At 42.6% G+C, this 25,802-nt stretch overlaps 1 protein-coding gene across 1 annotated transcript in view; it reads right to left on the bottom strand.

Annotated features, from left to right (window-relative positions):
* The window catches only part of pcdh15a (protocadherin-related 15a), a 135,676-nt gene that overhangs the window by 51,436 nt on the left and 58,438 nt on the right, over window positions 1–25,802 (bottom strand). Inside the window, exons 17-23 of the mRNA XM_053436360.1 lie at window positions 22,499–22,592; window positions 16,608–16,736; window positions 11,036–11,341; window positions 8,879–9,109; window positions 6,057–6,173; window positions 1,635–1,775; window positions 246–358 (exon numbers count right to left, since the gene is read on the bottom strand). Of these exons, the coding sequence (XP_053292335.1) occupies window positions 246–358; window positions 1,635–1,775; window positions 6,057–6,173; window positions 8,879–9,109; window positions 11,036–11,341; window positions 16,608–16,736; window positions 22,499–22,592 (1,131 nt within the window). The remainder of the gene's footprint in view (window positions 1–245; window positions 359–1,634; window positions 1,776–6,056; window positions 6,174–8,878; window positions 9,110–11,035; window positions 11,342–16,607; window positions 16,737–22,498; window positions 22,593–25,802) is intronic.

Raw genomic sequence — 25,802 nt, 5'->3', positions numbered from 1 at the left:
ATATATGAACAGCCACTTGCAGCAGCTCAAGACGGTAATATTAAAATAAATATAATATAGAAAAAGTTGAAATGAAGATGCAGCCCATGCTTTAAACGGGCGTCAAGGTGTTTTTAAGATACCTTATCGACTCCCTCCAGCCTCCTCCACTGTCTCTGTGCCTGGCACTACAGCCCAAATTGCTCTTGGGTGTACAAATTTAAAGGTAGAGGCAGCTGCATCCACACGGTGTCAAGGAGACTTACTTGTATTCTTCCTGGGTGAAGATCGGGATGCGAGAAGGCTGGAGGACGGTGATTTCCACCAACGTGCCGTTAGTCTTCACCGGCTCCCCGTCATCGAAGGCAATCACAAACAACTGAGAGGGCGAAACACAACACACATAGATAATATACAAATGAAGCCACTAAACTATTCTGTTCCCCCTCCAATAAAACGTACTACACAAATAATTATTTTTATGAGGTTGCCAGGCATTGTTTTGGAGACATGTTCAGCATCCTAATAAAGACAGCCTGGCAAAATGGGATCTGGCGAGGAGCCCGTGCAGCTCCCAGAGCGCGAGTATGAATGTATTGATTTACATTCAGAGACTGTGCAGAACGGGGCCTGCGGGAAACGGGGGGGGGGGGGGGGGGAGCGATGGGCAAAAAGAGAATAAACACAGACAAATGTTGAAAGAAACAGAGAGGAAGAGGAGGAGGAGGAATAAAAAAGGGAGCTGCAGGAAGACAGACAACATGGGAGCGTTAGTGACAACATCCTCATTAGGACCAAATATCCTGCAGCACCTGCTCCAGCGTTCACAGCCACAGATGCGGCTACGCAAGGTCACCTTAAGTTGGAAATGTGACTTCATACGAGCGCCTGGGGAGGGCATTTGTTTAATCTATAATGAAACTCAATAGCACTGGTGGTCTCAGACACAAACGCAGCGATGACATGATCCCTGAGACACTGACACAAGTGAGGAAACACGTTATTATTCAATTTAAGAGACAATATGTACATATTTCTGACCTGCTGCAACTTATTAAAACACCAGAGGCAGACATCTACTGAAAGATGTAATATCAATACAAGTGAATGTAGAAATAACATAAAATGTATGATAATGATTAACCTCATCATTTGTCGTCCTTATATATTTAGTATTAGCCACATCGAATCAATGTAGCAGTTTGCCTCTTCTAAATCTAAAGATCCTTGTTTTGACCCGACCAAGTTGAGTTCAGGTCTGAATGCACCAAATGTCCTGAGACTCGACCACTCAGAGGTCGGAGGTTGTCTGAGACACATGAGGTCATATCATTTTCACCGTGTTAACAAAAAGAAGCCTTTACACTCAGTGTCCATTCATTGATTTGTATGTGGCTGCCCCCAGAATATCAACACTGACCACCACATGGTGATTGATCATTTTCGAAATTTAAAAAAATCTTTCTTCACAGCTGCTCCATTTTTTACATTGTGTTCATTGAGGGTCAGGACTGGCTCCTTCTCCACTAACTGTAACTGTCTCCAACAGAACAACCAGGCGGCTGACATCTTGGAAGTGCCACACTGACTCTGCAAGCAGCAGCAGCAGCAGCAGCTTGGGAAATCTGCCGTCGCCCTGAATCGCTGGCACTCACCTTGAAGGTGACGCTGGGCTGCTCATTGAGGTTGACCTTAGTGATGACTCTCCCAGATACCTCTTCCACATCAAAGATGCTGCCGCTGTACGGCGACCGGTCCAGGTCCACTCTGTACCGGACAAAGCTCGCCGGAGTGCCCTGGAGGAAGGAGAGAAAGAGAACATCAACTACCTCACTGGCACAATAACAATCCACTTATTCACCAACCAGTCACTTTGCAGATGAGGCTGTGAAGGTGGAGCGAGAGACCTTGTCGCAGTAATTATGTTCTGTAAAATGTATTCAAGCTGTAGAGAAATATGAGTCGATTCTGTTACACGTTATTGTTCAATAATGTGACAGAGCCGCAGAAAAGGTTGCTCCTCTCTATATAACCTGAAACTCCTCTCCGTTTGAAAAACCCTCATTAGTCTGTCCGTATCTTTACAATATAATATAAACCCACTGTTATTCACTGACTCAGATCTCTTCCCTTTCATTTGGTATAAAAAAAACTTCTCCATTTAACTCAGCCCTCTGGTCTCCAGAGCAACACAGTTACATTCATTAGCGGGAGCCTGGGCTTTAAAATGACCCTTTGATTAAGATTAATCATGGTTCCTGATTGCTAATCATCTCCATAGCTTATTTTGTTCTGGTTTCTTCCCTTTGGACCTAAAATCCAGTCTGATTTTTAATAAGCTTTTTTAAGCTCTGCTACCTTGCCTAAACTGATTTGGCTCCCCGGGGACTGAGGTAAAACCTGGGGCTAGAGCAGAGAGGTAAATCCTGTAGTAGCGGCGGATCCCTCGGGAGGCTTACTCACACAAATGTGTCTCTAAGAGGTTACAAAACTACCTGAGTGAATTCACTAATCATCTCTAAAAGCTCTTCAAATTGTTTACAAACATGTAATGGAAAAGACGTCAGGACCAGACCTCTGAAAACAAAAACACAGAGAAGAATCTAATGTAGTGGATTGAATAGCAAAAACCTCTAGACGAGATGGTTATGTGTTTTCCTCATGGCCAAACAGACAAGTCAGAGAGGTCAGCCTCTAGTTCTTTCTCTCTATCCATTTAGTAATACCAATAACCACTAATCATGCAGTAGCTTTCAGAACAATATCAGGCTGGTTGTGGCTCAGGAGATAAACCAGGTTGTCCACTCTGCCGGCTGCACATTAGAGGATTATCGGCCTGACTCCGATTCAGCCATTCGGACGATTGCAGGGGCCTATTGCAGATTCAAGGCTGTTCTGAAAAAGTTTTCTGGACAAATGTTCCTATAATGTGAAGAGTTTCACAGACAAAATCTCACTGACCTCAACTGAACTTGAGCTTCCTTGATTTATATGAAAGTATGAAAGGAACAGCGATTGGGCGATGGAGCAGAAACCTGCAACAATAGTAGGAGCTGATCAAGGGCGTCAGCAACTGAAAGACGCGTACTTGTTGTTGTTTGTCCTAAATATTACACAAACAAGCGCAACCAGCTGACGAGGCCGGCAGTCCGCCTCCATATTGAAAGTCACGTTTGATCACACAAAGTTTTTGCAAGTTCCGAAGTTTTTGAAATGGCTTCTCAGAAATGGTTTGTTTAAAATGCCAGCTGTGCGAGTATTCTAATAATAATAACACTAAGGATGAGATTTTAAAACACTCTAGTTTGCAGCAGGCGTAACCAGAAGTTTGCACGTCAACGAGTCCTCAGGGAATTGCAGTGTTAAACGCTTTGAGTGGTTTTTAAGACTAGAAATTTTTTATATCAAAGAAGGCCATTTGCATTTTTTTATTACAATAATACATAATTTTTATATGCACCTTCACTCAAAGTCACCCACACACCGCAGAGTTAAAAACACAACAACCAAAAACATTGTATAAAAAATGGATTATAAATTTTTCACATTTTCCTGCTGTATTTTCTGATTTTGGTCTAATCTGTGGTTTTGGTACATTGATACTTTGATTGATTGATTGATTGGTTATCAAAAAACATTTTATCTCTGACATTCATTTCTTATGTTAAAACATGACTCAGGTACAGAATGTTCTGTAGCTACAGCCGCATTTTACTTTCTGTCTCTGTCAACTAACATTTTGAGCTGTACAACACCTTTTCTTGTTTGGCATTCCTCGCACACAATTAATGTTTTATGTCCACTGTTGGAGGGAACTCACTGTGTCATTAACATTGAAGATGAGCAACAAAAACAGCATGTTGGCATCAGCATAATTCTCACTAATTGCAACCCAAATGCAGATTTTAGGAAACATAATTTTTAATTTCTAACCCATCGCGGGAGGAATAAAAGTTTATCTTATTTTAGAATACAGATCTCTGCAGTATAAAGTAGCCAGCTCATGAATTAAAGAACAAACTCAGACACATTGTGAACCTCTGACTGATGCCACAGAGACACGGCAGAACAACAAGGACTGAGCTCAGAGAATAAGACAGAAAAGTAAACACAATAATACAATTTGATTTCCACGTGAAGATAAGATGAGTGAATATATGGGAATCTAAAGGGCCAAAAGGACCACTCGTCAACTTTACTGGAACATTTGTTTCCATGATATCATTTCTCCCGACAGATCTGATATTTTTTTATTTAAACCCTCCAGTAATCACTTGTGATCAGATCGACCCGAGGGAAGTTAATTCCGGGTCTGAACGAAGCCCTAAAATCACGTCTCTACCTAAGCTAGAAGTGGATATATACCAAATGCAAAGGTCAATCAGGAAGGATGTCTGCTCCCAAAAAGCGAACACCTCCTCCATGTCAGTGGAGGGCACATGGACCATAATAAAAAGTCATAATCAAGTACATAATAAAAACATTTTCCTCAAAGATGCTTCCTGTCGTTTCTATCACACTGATGTTTCTTCCAATTCCCCATTTTTACGGTAAGTTTGGTTTTGATTACTTATTTGAAGGTATAAAAAACGAATGACTACTGTGCAGAACAGAAGATGGCAACATTCAATTCTGGTTAGTGAGAAGAAGGGAGAAGGGTCATCCATCTATATATTAAGTCTCATTATAACCTCCAGACACTGCAGCCAGAGGGAGTCTCTCCCTCTGCTTCCTTTGTGTGTGCCGGTTTCTATGAACATGTGTATTAGAAAGAGAGAGAGAGTGTGTGCGTGTGTGTGTGTGTGTGCGTTTAACAACTAAACTCTGTTCCACCAAAGGAAGGTTTCTATGACAGACAGCCTGTCAATGAAATGCTTTGAGCTCCCAAATCCCAGTCAATAACAGACTGGGTTAGTGGGCTGCAGTTATAAAACCTAATCCCTGCGTCCGTCAAAGCACGGAGTCACTTCCACGTCTCTGTCGCTGCCACCGCGGACGTAGCGTTGAATTCCTTTCACTTCTGGTAACATAAAGATGAATTCCTTGCCATTACTTGTGCTACAACGCTGCTGGATATGTTCCACTTGCTCCCTCACACTCCATGGGCTCACCCGGCTCTAATAGAGTCCTAACAGCAGGTGGGTCACTAATAAAATTCATAGAGTCCAACCATACATGAATTTCCTGAAAAACTTGCCAAGAGCTGGAAGAGTGAATGCTCCTGCAGGGAGGTCACTGGGGTCACTTGTTTTTGCAGTCAAATTTGTAAAAAAACAAAAGGAAAACGGTGAGAAGAGAAAAGGCAGATTTGGTGACGTTTCTATAAAAAGGGGAAACAACTGCCAGAACAAAAAAAAAAAGATAGGACGTGAGAATGAAAAGCGCTGAGTCGCCAAGCACAATAAAAAGTTAAGGTACGTGGCGCTGCCAATAAAAGAGGTTCAGCCGAGGTGAATGACAGAAGCACCCATTCAGAGGGAAGGTACTTTCTGAATATGAATGGGTATAAATAGTACAATTATTGACAGACTAAAGTCTCCCAGTAAATGTTCATTGCTCCTGTGCTGCCTCCTCGTCGTCACACAATTCCCAGTCTCAACAGGTTGTCACGGCTTCTCCTCTGCATTGTGTAATTTTGTTCCATGGTTCACAGACTCCAAAATATAAAAGCTCCAGTCCCAGGAGGACCGGCTCGGATATTGTGAGGTAAAGGAGTCTGAGGGAACATGACGCTGTCTGAGGCAACTGGTAGATGACTCATACAAGTGTCGATGCTAAACAAGACTCCGTCACAATTAGAGTCACTGGTGCAGAATGGAAATACACACGGCAGCGTAGCACTAATGAGAGCAGCCGTGTCTTGGAAACATCTTTAAAATGCATTGTGTGAAACGCTGCAGCTAAATTGGCTGATGTTCTGCGAGATGACACGGAGTGAGAAGGTGGAAAGAAAAAAAAAAAAAGAATCGCCCAGTGCTTCCTTTATTAATGACACAGATGGAATCAACACGCTTCATGTGTTGACCACAGATGTTTCATACCTTGCGTGTCATGTGTGTGTTTTTCATTATACTCACAGGGGGGTCTTGGTCCTCAGCTAAAACCGTTGTGATGACGGTTCCTTTCTCTGCGTTGGGGGCCACCAAGCCCTTATACAGGTCTTGAATAAAGATGGGGGAGAAGTCGTTCATATCCTAAAAACAGAAGAAAAAAAAATAAGGTGCAATAAATGTAAGTTTACAGGTACGTGGCTGGATTTCATCTCCATTTTGCAGCTATGTAAAACATTACAGTGTCATATGCTTAGTTGCTCCTGTAACGGGTAATAAAGAAATGGTGAGAATCATAAGGCGTCATTGAAAGGCTCGTATTAATTCATGAGTGTTACTGTAATTTTGCTGACGCTGTCTGCCTGCTCACACAGTGAGACCGCGGCAGTGGAGATTTTGCAGCTGCAGCTTTGTTTGATTTCTGTTAACACTTCCAGCAAGCTACTGTGGATTCAGACACATTTTTCCCTCTGCGATAAATCACCACGCTGCCGGCTTTGACCTTTCTTCAAGAGCCGTGCATCTGAGCCACTGTGACCACATGTCAACATATACACGTCCTGTATTCACACCTTTACAGTTAAAAACAAACTATGGGGGTTTAATCTAACTAAATTAGTCAGTGAAAATGTGAACATGGCAAGTATCTGTATTAGCTGATCGGACCTGATTGTTTCAATGTGAATATAATGGAGTTTTTGTCTATGCCTTGAGTTAATAGATCACATTAATATTTTACGTGTGTGTTATTTCAGCTGGAGACTCTAAATAGCCCGTGGGTGTGAATATGAGTGTCTCCGTATATCTGTTATTGTGATTTTGAGTCGACAATATCTATGTACATGTCCACTTTCAGAACCCTTTCCTTGATCTCCCAAGAAATACGGTCGCAATCTGTTGAAGGTGTTCACCCTGCCTCTTGCCTACGGGCAGCTGTGATTTGCTCCAGCCCCCCACAACCCTCAACAGATAAGTGGTATAAATAAGGGATGGCTGGATGGATTTTTCTATGCTGGGTTCATTGTTACTGATGAGCTTGTACATTCCCGACTACACCTGATGAAGAGAGGGGGTTGAAGAAATGATGGATGAGAGATAGTTTAATTAAAATCATATCAAATTTGTTTAACCTCACGAATACAAGAAACCTCTAAAGTCAAGATCAAGAGGGGGTGAGAGGGCTGACGCAGTAACATAAACATCTGAGCTATATGAAAAATAACATATCTCACTACCACAAAAACAAGACTGAAGAAACATTGCCTTCTTATCTCTTCTTATCTTTCTGATCCCCCCCACGGGATGAAATCGTTTTTCTGGGATTCAGAGATCTACATCTCCCCTGAACACATGTGAGAGCTTCACATCGCCACGGCTTTTAATCACCTTCCCACCGAAGTCGCTAATGCACAGCAGAGCTCTGCCATATGGTGGGGAAGCACACAAAACTGTGTGATCTAGTGAACTGTGCAACTTTTGCTTTAATGTGCGAGGATGAAAAGTCAGTAAGTCATTCCCACACCTCGGGGGGAGTAGCTCAGCTCTATAAGGAGAACTGCAGCAGCCCGATCTCCCCTTCTCTCGACTTTTCTCTCTTTTGACTGAGCCACAGGCAACAACAGTGTGCGTCCTATAACTGCAGAGGTGGTGGGCAGCTTCCCTTTGATCTGTACGCAGGTTAAATGTTTCCCGGAAGAAAATCTACGATGCGCCTCTCGCTATGATCAACGAAGCCGGATCCTTGTTCTCCACACTTGAAACTCACTAGCATGTTTGTTTGCGCATATATTTCTGTATCTCGGTGTCTTCTACTTCTGAGGGAAAAGTTTGGGAGACTCAATCCATCGCTGCGAGGCCTCCGATGAAAGACACAACAACAACAGTGCGAGGGGAAATCAAACACACTCGACTTCAAATAGCCCCCTGGACGTGTTAAGTGAGACAGGAAGTGGAATCAGGGAAATCGGCTCCATCCCTGGTCCCTGATAAGCTTGTGTGAATCCATTAGGCTCATTCTCATTCATGTCTGCCAGCTCACACAGCACCCACTGGTTTGATATCAGCGGTTGAGCGACGCCGTGTCCTATCAAACGCTGTTTCTGAGTGACACCGGGAACACTGCAACAAAGCTGGTCCTTATCAGCGGACAAACTCACACAACAAGTTGGCAGAACATGTGGTGAGCCTGCTTGGATAAGCTTCCTCCCATTCAGGCTGACACAAAGAGCTTGGCTCCGCAGAATTTGAGACGATCGCGAGGGATGGACTGGATTCATGCACAGAGACACTCGCGCACACATTCTCGAGCACAGAATTACCCGCATGCACCCACCAATACACACACAAACACTCATGCACAAACAGTATCACAACACAAGGCATTTAATCCTTCTGATGGCATCCAGCTGTTAATCTCTCCAAAGGTTGGAAAGGGAGCTCAAGCTCCTGAAAACGCTGACATAATTGCTTTCACAAAGCTAATGAGTCATTCAGATCTGTAATAGCACTGTGTGCAGGGCAACAGCACCTATCCATCAGTGCTCTTTGTCCCGGTGATGCTGTGAGGACAAACAGGTGGGGAGGCTGCAACATGTTTCACAAGGGAAATTTAATGGGATTTTGAACTGAATGGAATAACAACTGGATTTCATATCACAATAGCAGCGCAGGTACTCTACTGTACAATAATCCCTCTTTTGGACTGAGGCTTAGGCGAGCTATTACTCCTGTAAAACTCTACTAATGACTCGTCACATACTGGCCGGCAATGCCGCAGATCCTGAGGGACAATGAGAACAGGTGGGAAGAGGGGAGACGACTGAGAGGACTGACTGTCTACAGGCTCTTACCGTGATGCGGACCGTGACGGTGGCCTGCCCTGGGGGCATGACCCCTCCTTGGTCGACAGCCTCCACCTGAAAGGTGTAAGAAGCCCCCATGCCCATAGCTGCCAGGTTCTCAAAATCCAGGGTCTGCAGCACAGCTAACTCCCCTGTGATGAGGTTCAGAGAGAACAGCTGCCGGGCCGACTCAGTCTTGATCCGATACGTGACATTGGAGACGAGGTCTGAGTCCACTGCCTGTGAGGAGGAGGAAGAGGAGCGGCATGAGCAGGGGAAATAATTAGATCACATTAAAGGCAAAAATACACAGAATGAGGGAAGAAATGAGAGGAAGCAGCACATATATTTTCAAAATTGGTACATATAGTATGGAGGGTAAAGGCTACGGGTGAACATGAAATGAATATTAATGTTTCTATTAAAACTTTGCATTTTAACGCTGCAGGGACTACTTGCATCAATCATTTATAGATTCTGATTAAATTAAACCACTAAGGGGAACTCGAGTTTGGTCTTATTACAGAAAATCACAACTCTCAAAGTGGATGGAATTTGCAAAGGCTTCTGAAATAGGAGATTGTTAGATGTGGAAGTAAGATGCAGGAATGCATACACACACACACACACAGACACACACATCATTAATCATTGATAAGCAAAACAGGACTACAGCCATAGTGGTGCTGTGAGGCTGTACTTTAACACAGCTGTGCTCCGAACTAAGTGCTAACATCAGCGTACTAACAGGCCTCATGTTCACTATGGAAGTAGGCTGATGGGAAGGAGGCTGATGGGAATGCCATTCATTTTTCTGGCATATGGGCATAAACCAGAAAGGTTCACCCGAAGATGGCCCAGCATGAAACTTTATTACTTATTTTTTTCAACGTTCAGTGAAAGAAAAATGTCAACCGCACGGTGCTAGAGGAAAGAGTCACTTAAGGTAGTAGAATAAAATGTCTGGGATAACACGAATGTCTTCACAGAAGTTGGTGGAGCGCACATTAGGGTTGTTTGAAGTTAAAAAATTCTGACCAGCTGGTGGTGCTAAAGGAAGAGTCAGAAGATCACAGGCAGTCAAAGCAGCACCCGGAGGAGTTTGAAAATCTGTCGAGAATTTCACGGCAATCCGTCAGATATAATTTTCAAGACGTTTCACTCGGAAAGTCAAAAGGTTGAGGGAATTAAGAGGGTCATCAAAGAAGTAGGTTTCATCCTCTGGAGAGCAATGACCGAAGAAGTGGAGCCACCGGGCGAGCGAACACACGCCGGCACATTCAGTTTCCACCCGTCTCAACCCTCCACCTTTTTCTCTGTGTCTCACTAGCTCACTGTTTGCTGCCTCAGATGTGTTGAAAGCCACCCCCATCCGTTTAGAGTCGAGGTGTCGTCGTCTCGGAGATTAATGGTGTCACAGTGCCACTGTCACTCACCCCCCCCACCCTCACCCTCAGCCCTGCCTCCCGTCCTATTTTATCCCTCAGTGAGAAATGTCACTCACAATACGCCAGCAATTACTCGCCCCTCTGCTCTGTGTCTTCTCTGCATGAAGAGGGTTCCCTTATACTTTCCCTCATTGCAAACACGTGCACTGACATTTGACAGCGCCGAATCCACCTAAAGATTTCGCCACCCTGACGTTTTCCGACACTTGTGCGTGATATTAATGTTTGTCAGAGGATATGGAAATGATCCGTGACTATAGACTGGTTATGACTTCAGAAATCCAGCTTAAAGTCTTGTTCTGCCGGAGTCTAAAAATGCCCCGAGAGCTGTCATGACAGGAAAGAAAATGTTTAAGGTTGTGTATGTTTTTCTCTGTGCAAATGTTTTCCATTTGGAAGCAGCTGACATTTCAAACACTTGGAGTTAAAAATAGCTTAAAGCCTTTTTGATATAACAGTTGTTTTAGTCAGTAATATAAAGGGCAGAGGCGGATCTAGGATTTTTCTTAATAAGGTCACATTAAGGGGGCCACGATTTACAGCGAGGGGGCAATGACATGTACGAGATTCATGCACAATTCCTGATTTAGTAAAGTGCACATTTAAGTAATTCCTTGTTTACAGTGAGCTCAATAGCTTTGACCAAAGCCACAAATCAATTAATGTCTTTTCAATTAAATTTTAAATGAGACAAAAACAGTTGCAGGGGAATACTCACGCTCAGCTTCAGAACTACAGTTCCCACCGGGCTGTTTTCAGGAACGTTCACCACATAAGTTTGCTGGGAAAACATAGGGCTGTTGTCATCGATATCTATGACCTGGATTGAGAGAGTCCAGGAGGTGCGACGTGGATCCACCGCCCCGTCCGACGCCTCCACCACCAGGAGGTACTGGCTCCTGAGCTCCCGATCCAGAGGCACTCGTGTGTAGATGCTGCCGTTGTCCATGATCGTGAACAAGTCGGGATGATTTACAATCCGGTAGCGCACCTGGCCATTAGCCCCTGCATCTGGATCCGTGGCCTGCGGAGATGGAACATGATCAGAGGGCTCCGTTATGAGACGGTACAGCAAATGATTATCCTTCTGTAGCTGGTGAGGAAATACAAGAAAACATATTTTCCGCCTGAAAAGTTAATACGTGCACAGCTTGACCATGTAAATCAACCCCCCCCCCCCTTGACTTCTGACTTCAGCTGAGGCGAAGTGAGGTTCGGCAGCTGCGGCAGTAATTTTCCCCAAATCCCCATTTCTTCCTCCAAAAGCAAGTTAGAGAACCACAGACGCTAATTCAATGCAGCAGCATATTTGTTGTTTCAATAGAGGTCTGTGCCAACACAAACTACACAGAGGGACAAGGTGAAATATAGCCTGAATAATCAGATGGAAGCCTAATAGCCTGCTAATGTTGCAGAGGCCATTATCTTACAGTGGACTGAGAGACCGTGTGTGCTGAAAACAAATGCGAGCTTCTTAGTGGAATGGCAAATTTAAACATTAAATACAAATTCATCAATAAAACCCCTTTGTCTCCTGACCCTGTTGAGGTAAAGTGACAACCTGTGGGAAAAATCCATTCACATGCATTAATAGTAGAAGAGAGAGATAAATATTCACCGATACAGCGCATGTGAATAAAAACAGGGGGATTTTCGCTTTAGGCAAACAGCAGATGTTGTGTGTTTGATGTGATCCATTACATGATCCATTAGAGCGTGGCTTTATCTTAGTGCCTTACATATTTACGGAAGATTCAAGTACAAAGCCATGTGAATTACCGCGCCGAGACAACTTTCACACATTTCTCTTCGGTGTCTCATTTTCTTCTCCTTCATATCTTTGTCTCAGACTGATGAGTAATCATTCTCAGGTTGAAAAGGCCAGAACCCTTTTTTTATTCATGCAAACGCCGCGTTTCATCCAAAGGAAATCTTTGTAAAAGCTCAATCACAATTTAATCGTATGCAAGACATTCACGATCAAATACAATAAGAACAAAAGAACAAAAGAAAAGAAGAGCTTAAAGGGTTCTAATATGCTCATTTCACTATATTTCTGTGAGCCTTTGTCTCACAGGGATTCCTTTTACATATGTTTATCTCATATTTTGAAATGTTTACCTTGTTTACCATGAAAATCCAATATCTTGGCATAATATGTATGACAGATAATGAGGAAAGCTAAATCGGCGTCTTCAAAGAGATTCACAGGGTGCTACTGAGCAATAATGTGAGGAGGGGAAAATACAGATTTTAATTCCTGTGTGGAGATGACAGGTCATTATTATGCCTGTGTATGTATTCATATACTGATAACAGTGTGGTGGTGGTAATACTTGTAACTGAGAGAGAGAGGAAGGAGAAAAGAAAAGATCAAGTCCCATTGCATCTGTTTGGGAATAGTTTCTTAACCTAAGTGCACTTAAGGACCCAGCAGCGCAAAGTCTGAAAACAAGTCTCATAAAGTCGGAGTGGGGAGGATGCACATAAACATATGGCTGTTGGAAGCTGTCCAAAGTTTGCTGTGAGTCCCTGACAAAGCCTACGCTGAAAGTTGGACCTCAGCAGTTTAAGCTTTTGCAAAAAGCACATCATGTCAATATGTGCATATGGATCATTACTTCCCTGCAGTGGTTACACAACTAAAATCCTCACTCTCGCTTCTCGCCTTGTAAGAGGTTTAAAGCAGTTAATTCACAGACAATAAAATCAAAGAGCAAATTTGAATATTTCTATAGTGGCCAGTGGACAAAGTAGTGAATGCATTATGGAAGGTCTGCACGGGGCAGATCACAGACCTGTTAGAGATGTTGGTACACATGACATCAATAGGTGGGCGCGTTGTAAAGCCTGGTCTTAGTGCTGATTATTTAACCTTTGGGTCCTGGGACAAAAGGTCGTCAACATTTTTAGCAGTAGATGATGTGGCTCATTATTTTTAGTTATGGGAATGCTTGACACATTTCTTTCAATGTGGACCCACACGTTTGGTTATGTGATGCTGAGAGGTGGTGGGCAGGATCAGTACATCAGTGGTGGGAGCAGCTGAACATCCTGTGGGGGGGCTGCAGCACAAAAAGCAGCTTGAGCAGGTAGCTGCACTCTTAAGAAACAGGCCCACACAGCTGCCTAATATACAGAAACACATATTATCTAATATAGACATTATATAAATCTGTCTCCTCTGCTGCTGGCCTGGATCAAGGGTTTTTTGGGGGGGTTTTAGCATTTAGAAGAACAACATACTCCTGCTGCTTTTTTTTTGTTAATGCTGAAAACTATCACTAACATTTTGTCTGACTTGCCCACTTATACTTCAGGATGTGTCCCTACAACCAGAGCACATTATTATCAAACATAAAATGAAATCACTAACGTGTTCCTCTCCGGACTTAACACCAGTTGTGATAACTGTGTTTATAAATATCACAGGACAAGACCATCAAACTCACTTTTCAAGGAGCTTGGCAAGAACAAAACACTTACATTAAAATAATATTAAATTCAACAGCCTCTCTAAATAAAGCAAATAAAGAACTTAAAAGTCACAACGTTTTTAGTTTTTTCTTAATACAGACAACAGACATTTAGGAGCTTAATTAAATTATCTTAATACCGGAAGTACAGCAGGTTTTGATTATTATTCTTTCAAACTGTATTTATGAAATAATAATTTGCTTGTGGTGGTGGGCGTGCCCAATGTGCATGCAGAGACTTATGTGAGAACGCCCTTTAAAATGATGCACTTTTTTTTATGGGCAATTTAAATTCTTTCTGTGTTGTTTCTATTATTCTCTCTGTACAGCACCTTGGATTCTACCTCTGTTAATGTGGGGTGCTTTAAAAATAACATTTCCTTTAGAGCATTGATTGCATCATGATCAGTAATGATGCGTTGTCAACGTCTATGTGAAAAATAAAGAAAATAAAGAACTGTCATGGCTAAATATTGAAATACTATTTATATGCTTACAAATTCCCAAAGACATTGTGCAGAGCCTCGTAGCAGCAATTCTACATGAAGCTTCCATTAGGTGTCTGACGTGAATGCTGATCCATTTGTCCTCCGGTCATCTGCATGTTCAGATTATTAGCAAACAGAATGTGCAGGATCGTAGAGGATCCCTGAACAAGTGACTGTGTTTGCACAACCAGCACTGCTGTCAATTCAGATAACCTGGCAAACCGTCTCCAGTCTAAGCGACTGTGTGTAAAATAAGAACAGGTGGGAACCAGTTCCAGTTGTGATAATCCAACATGCTTCAGGGTGAGCATTACTCTACTTAATGGCATAATGCATTTGCACTGTAGCCATCTTCTTCTCTGGCAGGTGCCTGCAGCTTTGTGCTGGGCTGCATTATTATCCCACTTCAGGTAAATTCAAGATACAGCTACAGAAAAAAAAAGACGATTTTACAGCTACAACGTTTCAAAGTGGAATTATTGAGTAGATACAATTCAAACAATTATCAAATTCCTTCCTTTATCTGTCATTTGACTTGTACTTAGTGTGTCATGTGACTACTGTTTAGACAGGGACAATAGCTTCTCAATAAAACCAACTTGTAGCAGAGTCGCTCTAGTACACAAAGCTACTGGAAAGTCTCCAGCTGGCAGTGTGAAAGCATTTGTCAGAGTGACAGAACTGAAACACAGAGTGATGCATTAGTTCTGAATGTTAAATGATGATCTGGCTCCTCAACTTTTTTTCTCTCTTTCATTTTTCACATTTTCTCTCTGGTAAATGAGCAGAGGGAACCTCTTATTCATGTTATATATTTTAGATGATAAAATGATTTTTATGGGGGTGATATGCTCATGAAAGACTTTCCACTCTGTGTTTAGTCTTTATCACCCAAAGAATCAAAGCACATTCTTTCTTTGTTTTTTATGGAGCTAAACTCCTTCACTGGCACTAAGCATTGACAAAGTAGGTCCATAAGAGCACAGTCATTTGTTGGGAGAGCAAAGGAAATCTGGGTTTTTCGTCTGTACAGATACAATTAAAATGGTACTCATCTTCAGAATTAGGTTAAAGGACATAAAACGAGTCTGACAATGGAAGGGAGTCAATGGTAATATTTCCTGACATGACAAAAACATGATAATTACATGTCCACTTATTGCTATTGCTCTTTGATCTAATCCCCCATTATTCTCCCAAATTTAGGTCTAAATTATACCAAGAGATGTTATGTAACAGTGATGCAGTAAAAAAAAAAGGGGGGGGAAATAAGCCTGCATCCCTCTTTGATCAGCTACTACGAGCTAAGCTTTAGCCTCTCGATGTGCATGTGCATGGAGAGCAGGATTGTGTTGAGCTAAGTACTTTAATGTACTTTTCTTTCGAGTCAGAAAGGCACGGCCTCAGCTCGAGTTGGTGAGGCGCCAGCAGAGAAAACCTTCTGAGGTAGGACAGAGAGCGGGAGAGAGACGGCAGTGTTGGCTAAGCCCCAATCGAGCCACCGGCTGCTTTTCTGAGGACACACGTGGGAGTGAGACTGGAGGCAGCTCTACCTCATAAACACCAGGTTTCCTTCGTACGTCCACTTTGTCTGATTTCACACTTCATAAACATGCAGCGTTGACTGGTAATCCATTGTATTACCCTCTGAGAGATGTCTGCTGTTGACAGTATCTGTCCTGAAAGCTTTATAAAGCCTGAACGAACAAATGTGACTGATATCAAAGTGCTTGTTTACCCTTGACATTTTCTGTTTGCTTAAGTAATCACAAGGACCTGACAAAGGATTGAAATGGCACCGAAAAATATTCAATAGAATTTACTTTCTGAAGTCATCACAAAACTATTTAAAGTGTTTAACTGGCTTGAAGACACAAACACTTTATAGCCGCCTAAAACGAAGCTGAAGAAGTCGTTAATATTAAACATAGTTAAATCAATATAAAATTTATAATATATATAACATAATAATCTCTCCCAGAAAATCTGTCGATTAATATCTGCAGATATTGAGAACTTACATTAAAGTGCAGTAGCTGAGAATATTACCAAACTCGCACAAAATTATTTCCATTATTTGAAATTAGATTTTGTTATAGTGTCACAGACCTGCTGCAAATCCCACCAAACGTCTCCTAGTTCTCTGCTTTGAAACTCAACTCTATTGAGTTTCAAAAATCTTTTAAAACAATGCAGTGAAGGAAAATGTTGGGATTTAAAATCAGGGAGTGGAACTGCAGGAGAAATGGAGGCAATAAGGGACCCACGCACATGATGCCTGAAAAGCAGTTTATTTCAGAAGAATTCTAAAAGACATTGAACTTACCGTGACTTCTCCTATGAACAAGTCGGCTTGTTCTTCTAGCACAGTGAAATTAGTGGGGGTGGTGAGGTTGAACTTGGGGTCATTATCGTTGACGTCAGTGACGACTATGTTCACAGTCGTAGTGGACGTCTGAAGGAAAGAAAGAACACAATAAAAACAAGTCTTTACACAAAGTTGTCAAACCTAGGGTTTCTAAACACGGCAAAAACAATAATAAATATGTTTCTCTCTTATTCTACAGTAATAGAACAGTAATATAAAGATCAAACAATGACAACTGTTAAAAACTCACTAATAAAGAATGAATTTAAGACGCACTTCTGACCCCTTCAGAGCTTAGATACCTAGATTTACTGCCTCGTGGTCGAATTGCAGTTCGTATTCATATCTGTCCAGATGCATATCAAATATGTAGTGAAGACTCTTTCAAATGAGGCGGCCCAATCCGCTATAATATGCACACTGCATAATGATACACACACTTTACACACTGTTAAACTTATAAATATTACATTACACTACATTTAGTCATCTGGCTAATGGTTCCATCCAAAGAAAATCATAACTGAGGGACAACACTGAAGCTTCAGGACCATAGGAACCCTTGAATTAAATCTGTCTGACGAATTCAACAAAAGAAGAGTTAGTCAGAAATGTTGAGTCTTTTGAAGTGAGACGGGTAACCCACTGCTGTTATAGCATTTGCTTGCCCGACAACCGGGGAACCACAAAAGAAAACATTAGGACTGTGATTGCCTTGTGTGCATGGATGGCAACGCCAGACGACGCTCCATGGAGGAATGCAGCGGTCAAGAAGGAGCATGAACCCGTATGATTGAGTTCCAGGAGATGGGCACAGACCAAGAAGTCGCTCTGAAGGCGAACATTAGTGACTTGAATTTGATTTGAGCAGCCATGGAGAGCAGGGGGAGGTCAATGAGCAGCAGAGTGATGTGGCCTTTTAGACTAATCCAACTGTGCAGAAGGGAGGCCGCCCTGAAGGCCACTGCAGTGTTTGGCCAATAATTCTTAGTTTAGGGGAAATGTAAAACAACCAGAATCAATTATTCAATCTATACTCGATTGAATTAAGGATAAAGGATAAGCTAAAAACCTTTAAATCATATTTATAAACATCCCAAACCTTTATTACACATGTTTACACTGCTGGATGATTTCTCACTAAAATGTAAATGTGCTTTGGTTAGTTGGGCAATGGCTTATCAATTATATGTAATGCTGTCCTTTAGAATACTGTAAACTGTGGGTAAAACATATGACATGAAAACTGTTGAGGGTGCTGTTGTCTGGCTGCCTATGATTGTGTCGTCCAACGTGTCTGTTGACGTTATAACAGCACCGATTAGTCCACAGATCCCAAAACGATGAAACCTGCATACTTTTGAAAATCCTCTGACTTCTTCTCCAGCCCCAATATGAAGTTGACGTTTTTTTTTTTTAAGTAAAGTGTTCGGATGGATTCCCATGAACAATTCTCAAGCAGATAATCCAAGGTGCTCTGACAGAGACCCCTGAGTCGTCCCCACTGGTGCCATCATGAGGTGGAAGGTGTGGCCTATACAGTAACAACAAACTTAGGGTTCAGTGTCGGGTCAAAGGACAGTTGGGAAAGCTACAGGATTTGTGGATTGACCTGGTCTTATTCCCGAGCCAATCCGCTTATAGCTTTGTTAAGATATTTTACAACTGCCTCAGTATGAAATGTAATAACTCTGGTGATCTCCTAACTTTTTGTCCAAATGCCTCTTGGTCTCACAGAGTCACTAGTGTGGCTGTAAACTCTTGGTCTTATTAACAGGTCTCGTTACTGACATCACCGTGGTGCCCCAGGCTCTGCAGAAGTGAAAGTTAAACTACTAAAAGTGTGGAGGTAAACACCCACAAGCACTTATACGCTACACACTGATGCTTTGTTTGCAAAGGCCAAATAACTCTCCAACTTTGACAGAAATACATAGTGTATGTGCTAGTAGTATCTAAGAAGAATTCAGAGGGTATTGAGCTGTTTTCTTGCTGGGGCAAATTCAATGAGGTTTGTTATTAACAGCAAACTGCACAGGATTGGGTGGCCCAGTATCTGGGGCATGAAAGCATGAAATCAGATCGATCACATCTTACCAGCTCTGATTTCACACTTTTACTCTTAGAGCAAAAGTTCAAAACGCCAATAATTTCGAAATTTAGTGACTTATACCACCTGCATTAATTTTCAAGGTCTAGAGAATGTCATAGCCGCCAAATACATTTTCTCTATTTTCAAGTTCAATTGAATCGTGTCTGTGTTTTGTTTAATATCCGGCGTTTTCTGCGGATCTCGTTTTATCTCACTGGATAAAAGCAAATCTCCAGTGTCGTCTGAGGTGTCCTTTCATTTGCATGGCCACTGTTGCTAACCTTCAAACAATGACACAGTACAACACGGCCACAGCCACTACTATAAATCAACATTAAAAAAATGGCTGCATATGCACAATCTATATCTCTCAGGAGCTCACGGGGGGGGGGGGGGGGATGGGAAGGATTGGGAGGTAGTCGGCCCTCGCAAGAAAAAAAAATCACCAAAAGACATGTTTTTGAAGTTGCCATGGCAGATGAGGCGTTCAGTGGCACATGTTACGCAGGCAATGACCTAGTTGATGTCACCTTCATCTCACTCCCATTGGGAATCCCTTCGCTATTGTTGTTTTCTTTTTCGGAGCTTCTGAGACGTATGTAATCCATCTTTTCATGTATGAACTGAAGTGGCAACCCCGTGCTGGAAACCACTGCTAAAGCCAGAGGATACGTCCATCAGTGCGTTTCATTTCACACCCACGACCTACAGTCAATTAGCATCTCCATCACCGGGAGGGTGTTCTTATCAAAGCTGAAACTCCCACCTCTCTGGCCAGGAGTGTGATTCATGAGCGACGGTTATTTAACAACATAAAATTCAACAGAATTCAACATAAAATAGACGGAACCCTGTGATGTCTCGTCTTCTGTCCTCAGCGCCCGAGAGATCCAGAGGTGGACGATAGTGCATTGGCCTTTCAAGTGACAATCCTGACCAGAAGCCATGTTGCAAGGGACTGATATGATCAGACTCTTTAAAGTCCTGTACTCGCTTCTCCGAGGGGGCAACAGGAGCAGCGTCATCATTGGGTGAGTCTGCTCGGCAACTACCATCCCTGCTCGTGCTGGTGAGAATAAAAATTGTCGAATCGGTCGCACGCATGAGCACAATTAGCTTCTTGCGTCAGAACTGGTAAAAAAAAGTGTCCATTCAGATGTGACTATAGCGGCACTGTAGGGAGCATTGGGTTTGCCAAGCTCCTTTTGGGCAGGCTCCCATGGGTACCCATATTCCTGGCTAATTACACATTTGAATTCTCCGGTGTCCAATTTCCTCTCTTCTTCGCTTTCTGTTGCTCCTTCCTGTTATTATTCTGATCCTTCCCTCCACCTCCAGCGTCCCTCGCAGTAACGCGCCTCGCTGAATACAAACCTTCACCCCCGCTCTCTTATTCCCCTTCCTTCCTGTTGTGACAACACTTTTTTCTAGCTGTGGCTTTTAACCCAAGTGGGTCAGACAACATTTCACTGTGGGGACGAGGCGTTCGGCACATGAACGCACACACACACAACACAGGTAAACTGTGATGGTGTTTGTAAAAACTGGCAGCTGGTGGCCGCCTCATTCTGTGAGGTGAAGCCCCGTCTTATAGCTTTTGTTTATTTGCTCTTTGCTCTCTGACCCCGTCACTGACCAGCTTCTCTCTCCCCCCCCCCCACCGCTTCTCAGACCGCTCCACTTGACCAACAGCTGAGAGGGAGCTGCAGGTCTGATGGGTTTATACGTGCGCAGGTGAGAAGGGGGCGTTCAACGTCCACTCCTGGGACGGCTCATCGACTGTACATTTCACCTCTACCTGGAACGGAGACCGCTGCAGAAACGGAGCCGACTGAAGTGAAGTCTAATTAAATTAAGACATTTATATGATAACCAGTAGGGATGAGCGAGTACAGCATTATCTGTATCTGTATCTGTATCTGTTAACCATATCAATTATCTGTATCCGTATCCGTACTCGGAGTGGGCGGGGCCTTACCCGGAAGTGGGTGTGATTTAACCCGGAAGTGGGCTGGATTTAACCCGGAAGTAGGCCGGGTTGTCTTGAAACGGGCGGGGCTTTAACCAGTATGTTATTTTAAGCATGCAATTGATATGGGTTGATCAGAAATTGTTATATTTATTGCTGATTAGAAAACTATTACAGGACAGCATCTGCATTGAGCTTCAGATCAATGATTTTGATCACAATAGCAAGCGAACTATTTACAGAACAAGTTTTGTAACAATGAATACAACACATGCTGTTGCAATTATGAAGTGAAATGTAATAAGTGTTTTCATACTCAACATAACTTTCTTTTTTAACTTTGAATTTTTTTTTATTTATTTCCACACCAGGTGTGTGTGTGTGTGTATGTGTGTGTGTGTGTGTGTGTGTGTGTGTGTGTGTGTGTGTGTGTGTGTGTAAGTGAGTAAGAGAGAGACAGAGAGACAGAGAGAGAGAGGGGGAGTGTGTGTGTGTAGCTTAATTTGTAATATTTTTTATACCACTACTACCTAGAACTTGTCAGACACTCAGTGCGTGAAGTAAAATAAAACTGGTTAGAGCCAACTGACGGTTTAAAAAAAGTTTAAACCGTTAAAGTAAAAAAAAAAAAACTGTTTAAAAAAAAAAAAAAAAAAAATCTCCGACAGGCAGAGACGCAACGCGAGTCGCTTTCTACCAGCACCACGTCTGAACGAACCCACGTTTAACAGAACTCTACTGGTTAATAAGTAAGTACAAACTGAAATAAAAACAAACTTCAAGCTGAAGAAACCCTAAACGTTAACGGAAAAGACCCGCGAACCTGAGTGACTGAGAGACAGAGAGCTGTTCTTTGAGTGAGTGAGCAGAGCGGTGTGTGAAGGGGAGGAGCGCTGTGACGCTGTGTGAGGATTTTCATTCAGTCCGAGCACAGATATTGACTCGTATTACTCGTATAATACTCGTGCTCGGCAAAAGTGCTTTATCCGTACCGGATACTCGTTTCAGCCGAGTATCCGGCTCATCTCTAATAACCAGCACTCGGTGGGAGACAAAGCAGCCAGCCTTCACTGTTGGTTGTAGTGTCGGCTGTTTTTCAAGGCTAAGTTACAAAGACATCTCTGAGAACACATACACTAGAGAGTCTTCTGCTCAAGCCCTCGTCAGGACTTCGTGTGGGCAGCAGCTTGCTCAGGAAGATCTTAACTAATTTAACACTTTTATATCATTGTTAGCACGACTCAGCCTGAGAAGACAGCTGTTTAATGTTGTCATATGAGAAATAACACTGATGCTAATGACGTAAAAACAGGCAACAGGCATACTTTGTGAATTTGATCTAAGCAACTTGACAAAAGGTTAATCATTTGTCCATTTCCTTTGCTAAGTACAAAGCAGAGCCTTTTAATTGATGAAATGAAAGGCGTGAATGCCCCAACCCTAACCCTCTGCTCACAAGGTTGTGTCCACAGGAGCCCTTTTAGTTCAAGGGCCTTCATCAATCAGAGAAAAACTCCATCTTTAGAAATCAACAGGTTGTCAAAGCCATTTCCACATTTCTAAGCCTACCTGTATAAATTGAAAAGGAGCGTTAGTCGCTGCAAATTCCTCGTGCCACCACAGATTTCACCAAACTATGAAAAACATCACGGGTTAAACTCAAGCGCTCAAAACTATTGGAATTTCTGGGCGATGATCCGCTAGGGCTCAGTGAACCAAATGTCTGAGATATGGAAGATCTTAATGTGTTGAGAAACTAATAGTTGAACAAAGAGGGTTGTGCCTCACCCCGCCAGGGTTGCCGTCAGAGGCTGTAACGACCAGACGGTACTTATCAGTGGTCTCTCTGTCGAGGGGCTGGTCCAGCAGCAGAAGACCAATCCTGTGGAAAAGAGAGGGGTTTGTCAGAGGGGACACAATACACAGCTTCGTTCAGAATTATTCAAGTATCTCTGGCTCGTGAAAGAGCATCCACACTTTATCTGATCCAATGGAGGGTAATGGAGAAGAGTTTATTTGGTGAGAGAGGGGAGGGTGGGTTTTGGGGGAAGAGCAGGGGGACTTTTAAACACTCCCACTCTGTCTCCATCTATCTCACTCTCTTTCTCTCTCTCTCTCTCTCTGTTTCTCTGCAGCCCGCCTCTTGCTCCCTCAGCACGTGGACTACAGAGAGATTCATGTTTTCTTTCCAACGACTGCAGCAGACACAGTGCCTCCCCGGCTCATTCACAAAGTATAATTTGGCACTCTAGTATCCCAAACACAAAGCGTGTATGCATTCCCAAGCAGATCACTGAATTATCTGTGTTTGCACACGCAGCGTGCACAAAACACGCGAGTGCGAGCTCAGGCACACACTAACACGTGCACACAAAGAAAACTGCGAAAAGGGGAGGAAAGACAAATGCATTTGAGCGCATCGCGAGATTGATGCCCGTCACATTTCCCTGCTGTCCCCCTGCTCCTTCACATTTCTAATTTGAAGCTCCTGAGGCCAAACAATGTGAGCACAATCTGAACGCCAGTTTCTTCCTGCCTCTCCAGCACGTTACCATCAAACAGTGGCGACTCGTGTTAAACTCAAATTAAGCAAACCTCGGTTAACACTTGCCCCGAGTTACGGTGAACGCATTGCTTTGAATGCAGCACACCTGCCGATTGGTGGTTCGAGAGGTCAAATGCAAACACCATGAAGATGCAGCACGCCATCCGTCACCGCCTGCTGCGCTCATGTTTATTTATGCACATGCAGAGGGATATCCCCCTCTGTGCTCGATGAAGCTAAAGGTAGAAGAGGCTGTGATGCGAGTATGATAATGAAGATGTACAGTGATAATTGTAATTACAGTGTTAATGGTGATGATCTTGATGCTGATTGAGAAGATTGGAATGATTATTTCCACTTTGATGGCCTGAATAGGTCTCTCCTCCCTACATGCTGAGGCACACTCAGCACCAACACACACACCAACCACCCCTGGAGAGCTGATATCGCCCTGCATCCTCTCCACAGCCAACATAAAGGAGACTATGTCAGACAGACTTGATGCTGTAACACAGTACTATCCAGTGACAGTGGAGTAGGTTGGAGATCATCCATCCATGATCGTTCATTATAAGATTGTGTCTCTTTAGTCACAGATTTTAAGATTTTTGACTTAACAAAATACCTTAAGCAGAGTTACTCTCACTTCAAATCAACTGATTCCATTGAGGTAAATCAAACTTAAATTAATGGCATGCATTTGTTTGTTACTTCTTGGAACCGATTTATTTATTTAGGGCCAACAGATCAGTTGGTTTCTTGGGAAAAAGCTAAATCTGTACCTTCTCTCGTTTCATTTTTACTTTGAAGCAAAACCATCGGCCACATACTGTGACACAAAGTCACGAGTTGGTGTAGCCTCTAGTTTAGGTTTCTGTAGCTGAACGCTGCATAAAACAAGCTTTAAAGATGATGTAGCCGATATGATTTGAAGCTGAACTGGTGTTAGTATTTGACAATATATATCTGTATATAAAAGGATTGTACTGCCTATTATTTATAACATTAGGTTTAAGACAATATAATACCTGATGCCAAACACACATGTTAAAAGTTGTCATGTCTCTTCTGTGGACAATGTAATGGAGACACTATGGAGTTTGTAAATGATTTAATGAAATTTCTTACTTATCAAATGACAGATACAACAATACCAATATATCTGAGAGACGCAACTTGCCAGCAGTTATCTTGTGGCCCATTAGAAGGAGCATTTTTAGTTATAATAATTAATCTTATACTGGATCTATTTATATTAGACAAACTTCATTAATTCCAAACTGACCGTTATCATAACCTTTAGAGTAAGAGTATAATAATTATAATAATAATAATAATAATAATAATAATAATATTAATAACTCATCATCAGTCCCACCTGAGCTGAAATACTTGGTACTTGTTATTGATGTCCTTAACTGTGATGCTGCTCCTGCTGGTTAGTCAGTCATCAGTGCGTCCTCTCTGTACAGCACCTGCTGCCTGACAGACTCACAGCCACTGATTCAATGGAGCGTCCTGTCATAATGTTGAGTGAATCCGAGGCATGTCTCCCTCCCTCAGGGGACCCTGCCCCATTTACATGGAGTTATATACTAGAGAGCTCATTATTCATGATAGCTGGATTGAACAAGCCCCATATGGAGCCCCAATGTAAACATGCAGCAATGCAAAAAGTAAAAAAGAAGTCTCCTTGCTTGATCACAAAGGAGTTGGGTTGAAGAATGAGAGTGTGATGTGGGGCTCTGTATATTGCAAACTCATCAAAGCAAGCAGCTAATCACTCTTTGATTCATAATGTGCTTTATCAGCACCTGCTTGAAGTGATTATATTGCCAAGTTGCTGAGGGGTTGTAATGTGATTGTAATATTTCTGCCACACATACAATGACGTGAATGAGACTCTGTATCTGTTTTTCCGCCACGATTTCTGTCCAATCTGGTTAGAGAGATTACTGTGGCGACGCCAACAATAGCTGTCCCTCAAATTATCCTAATCGTGTGTCAGCATATTCTTGCTCACCATAACAGTGGCTCTATGAAACCATAAAGTAAAAATCCCTCCATTAAACAAACAATTTTAACAGCGAGGAGCAGAACAGGAGTAAACAAAAGGCGGGGATAGAGTCCTGCAACGGGGCTGGTCGTTGCGCAGCCGGGGGGGGGGGGCTGAGGACAAGCAGACAAAAGAAGCTTTATTCAATTAGTCAGAAACATGTCTGGCGGGGTCCTGCATTTCCAGCCTCTTGTCTGCTCTCTCCATATTTGCTTGCTTATTTAAGGGAAAGTAATAGAGAAAAGAAAAAAACTACAACACGGGCCACTTTAATATTTTATGCCTCTTCTTTGTTCCAGAGGAGCAGCTGAGCGAAGGTGGGTTTTTGAAATGCTGATGTTGATTATGAGGTAAGGCAACATATTTTTGTGTCTCTTGCTCTCCAGAAATAATTGGTATTTTTATACCCTGGCTTCTCTCAGAAAGCAAAAAAAAAAAAGAAGAGGTTGAGACGGGAACAGAGCTTGAGAGAAGAGGGGAGAGAACCAAAC

The sequence above is a fragment of the Pleuronectes platessa genome, chromosome 12, assembly GCF_947347685.1.
Source record: "Pleuronectes platessa chromosome 12, fPlePla1.1, whole genome shotgun sequence".
Lineage (NCBI taxonomy): Eukaryota > Metazoa > Chordata > Actinopteri > Pleuronectiformes > Pleuronectidae > Pleuronectes > Pleuronectes platessa.
The sequence above is the reverse complement of the archived record's forward strand: the minus strand, read 5'-3'. Positions and strand labels throughout refer to the sequence as shown.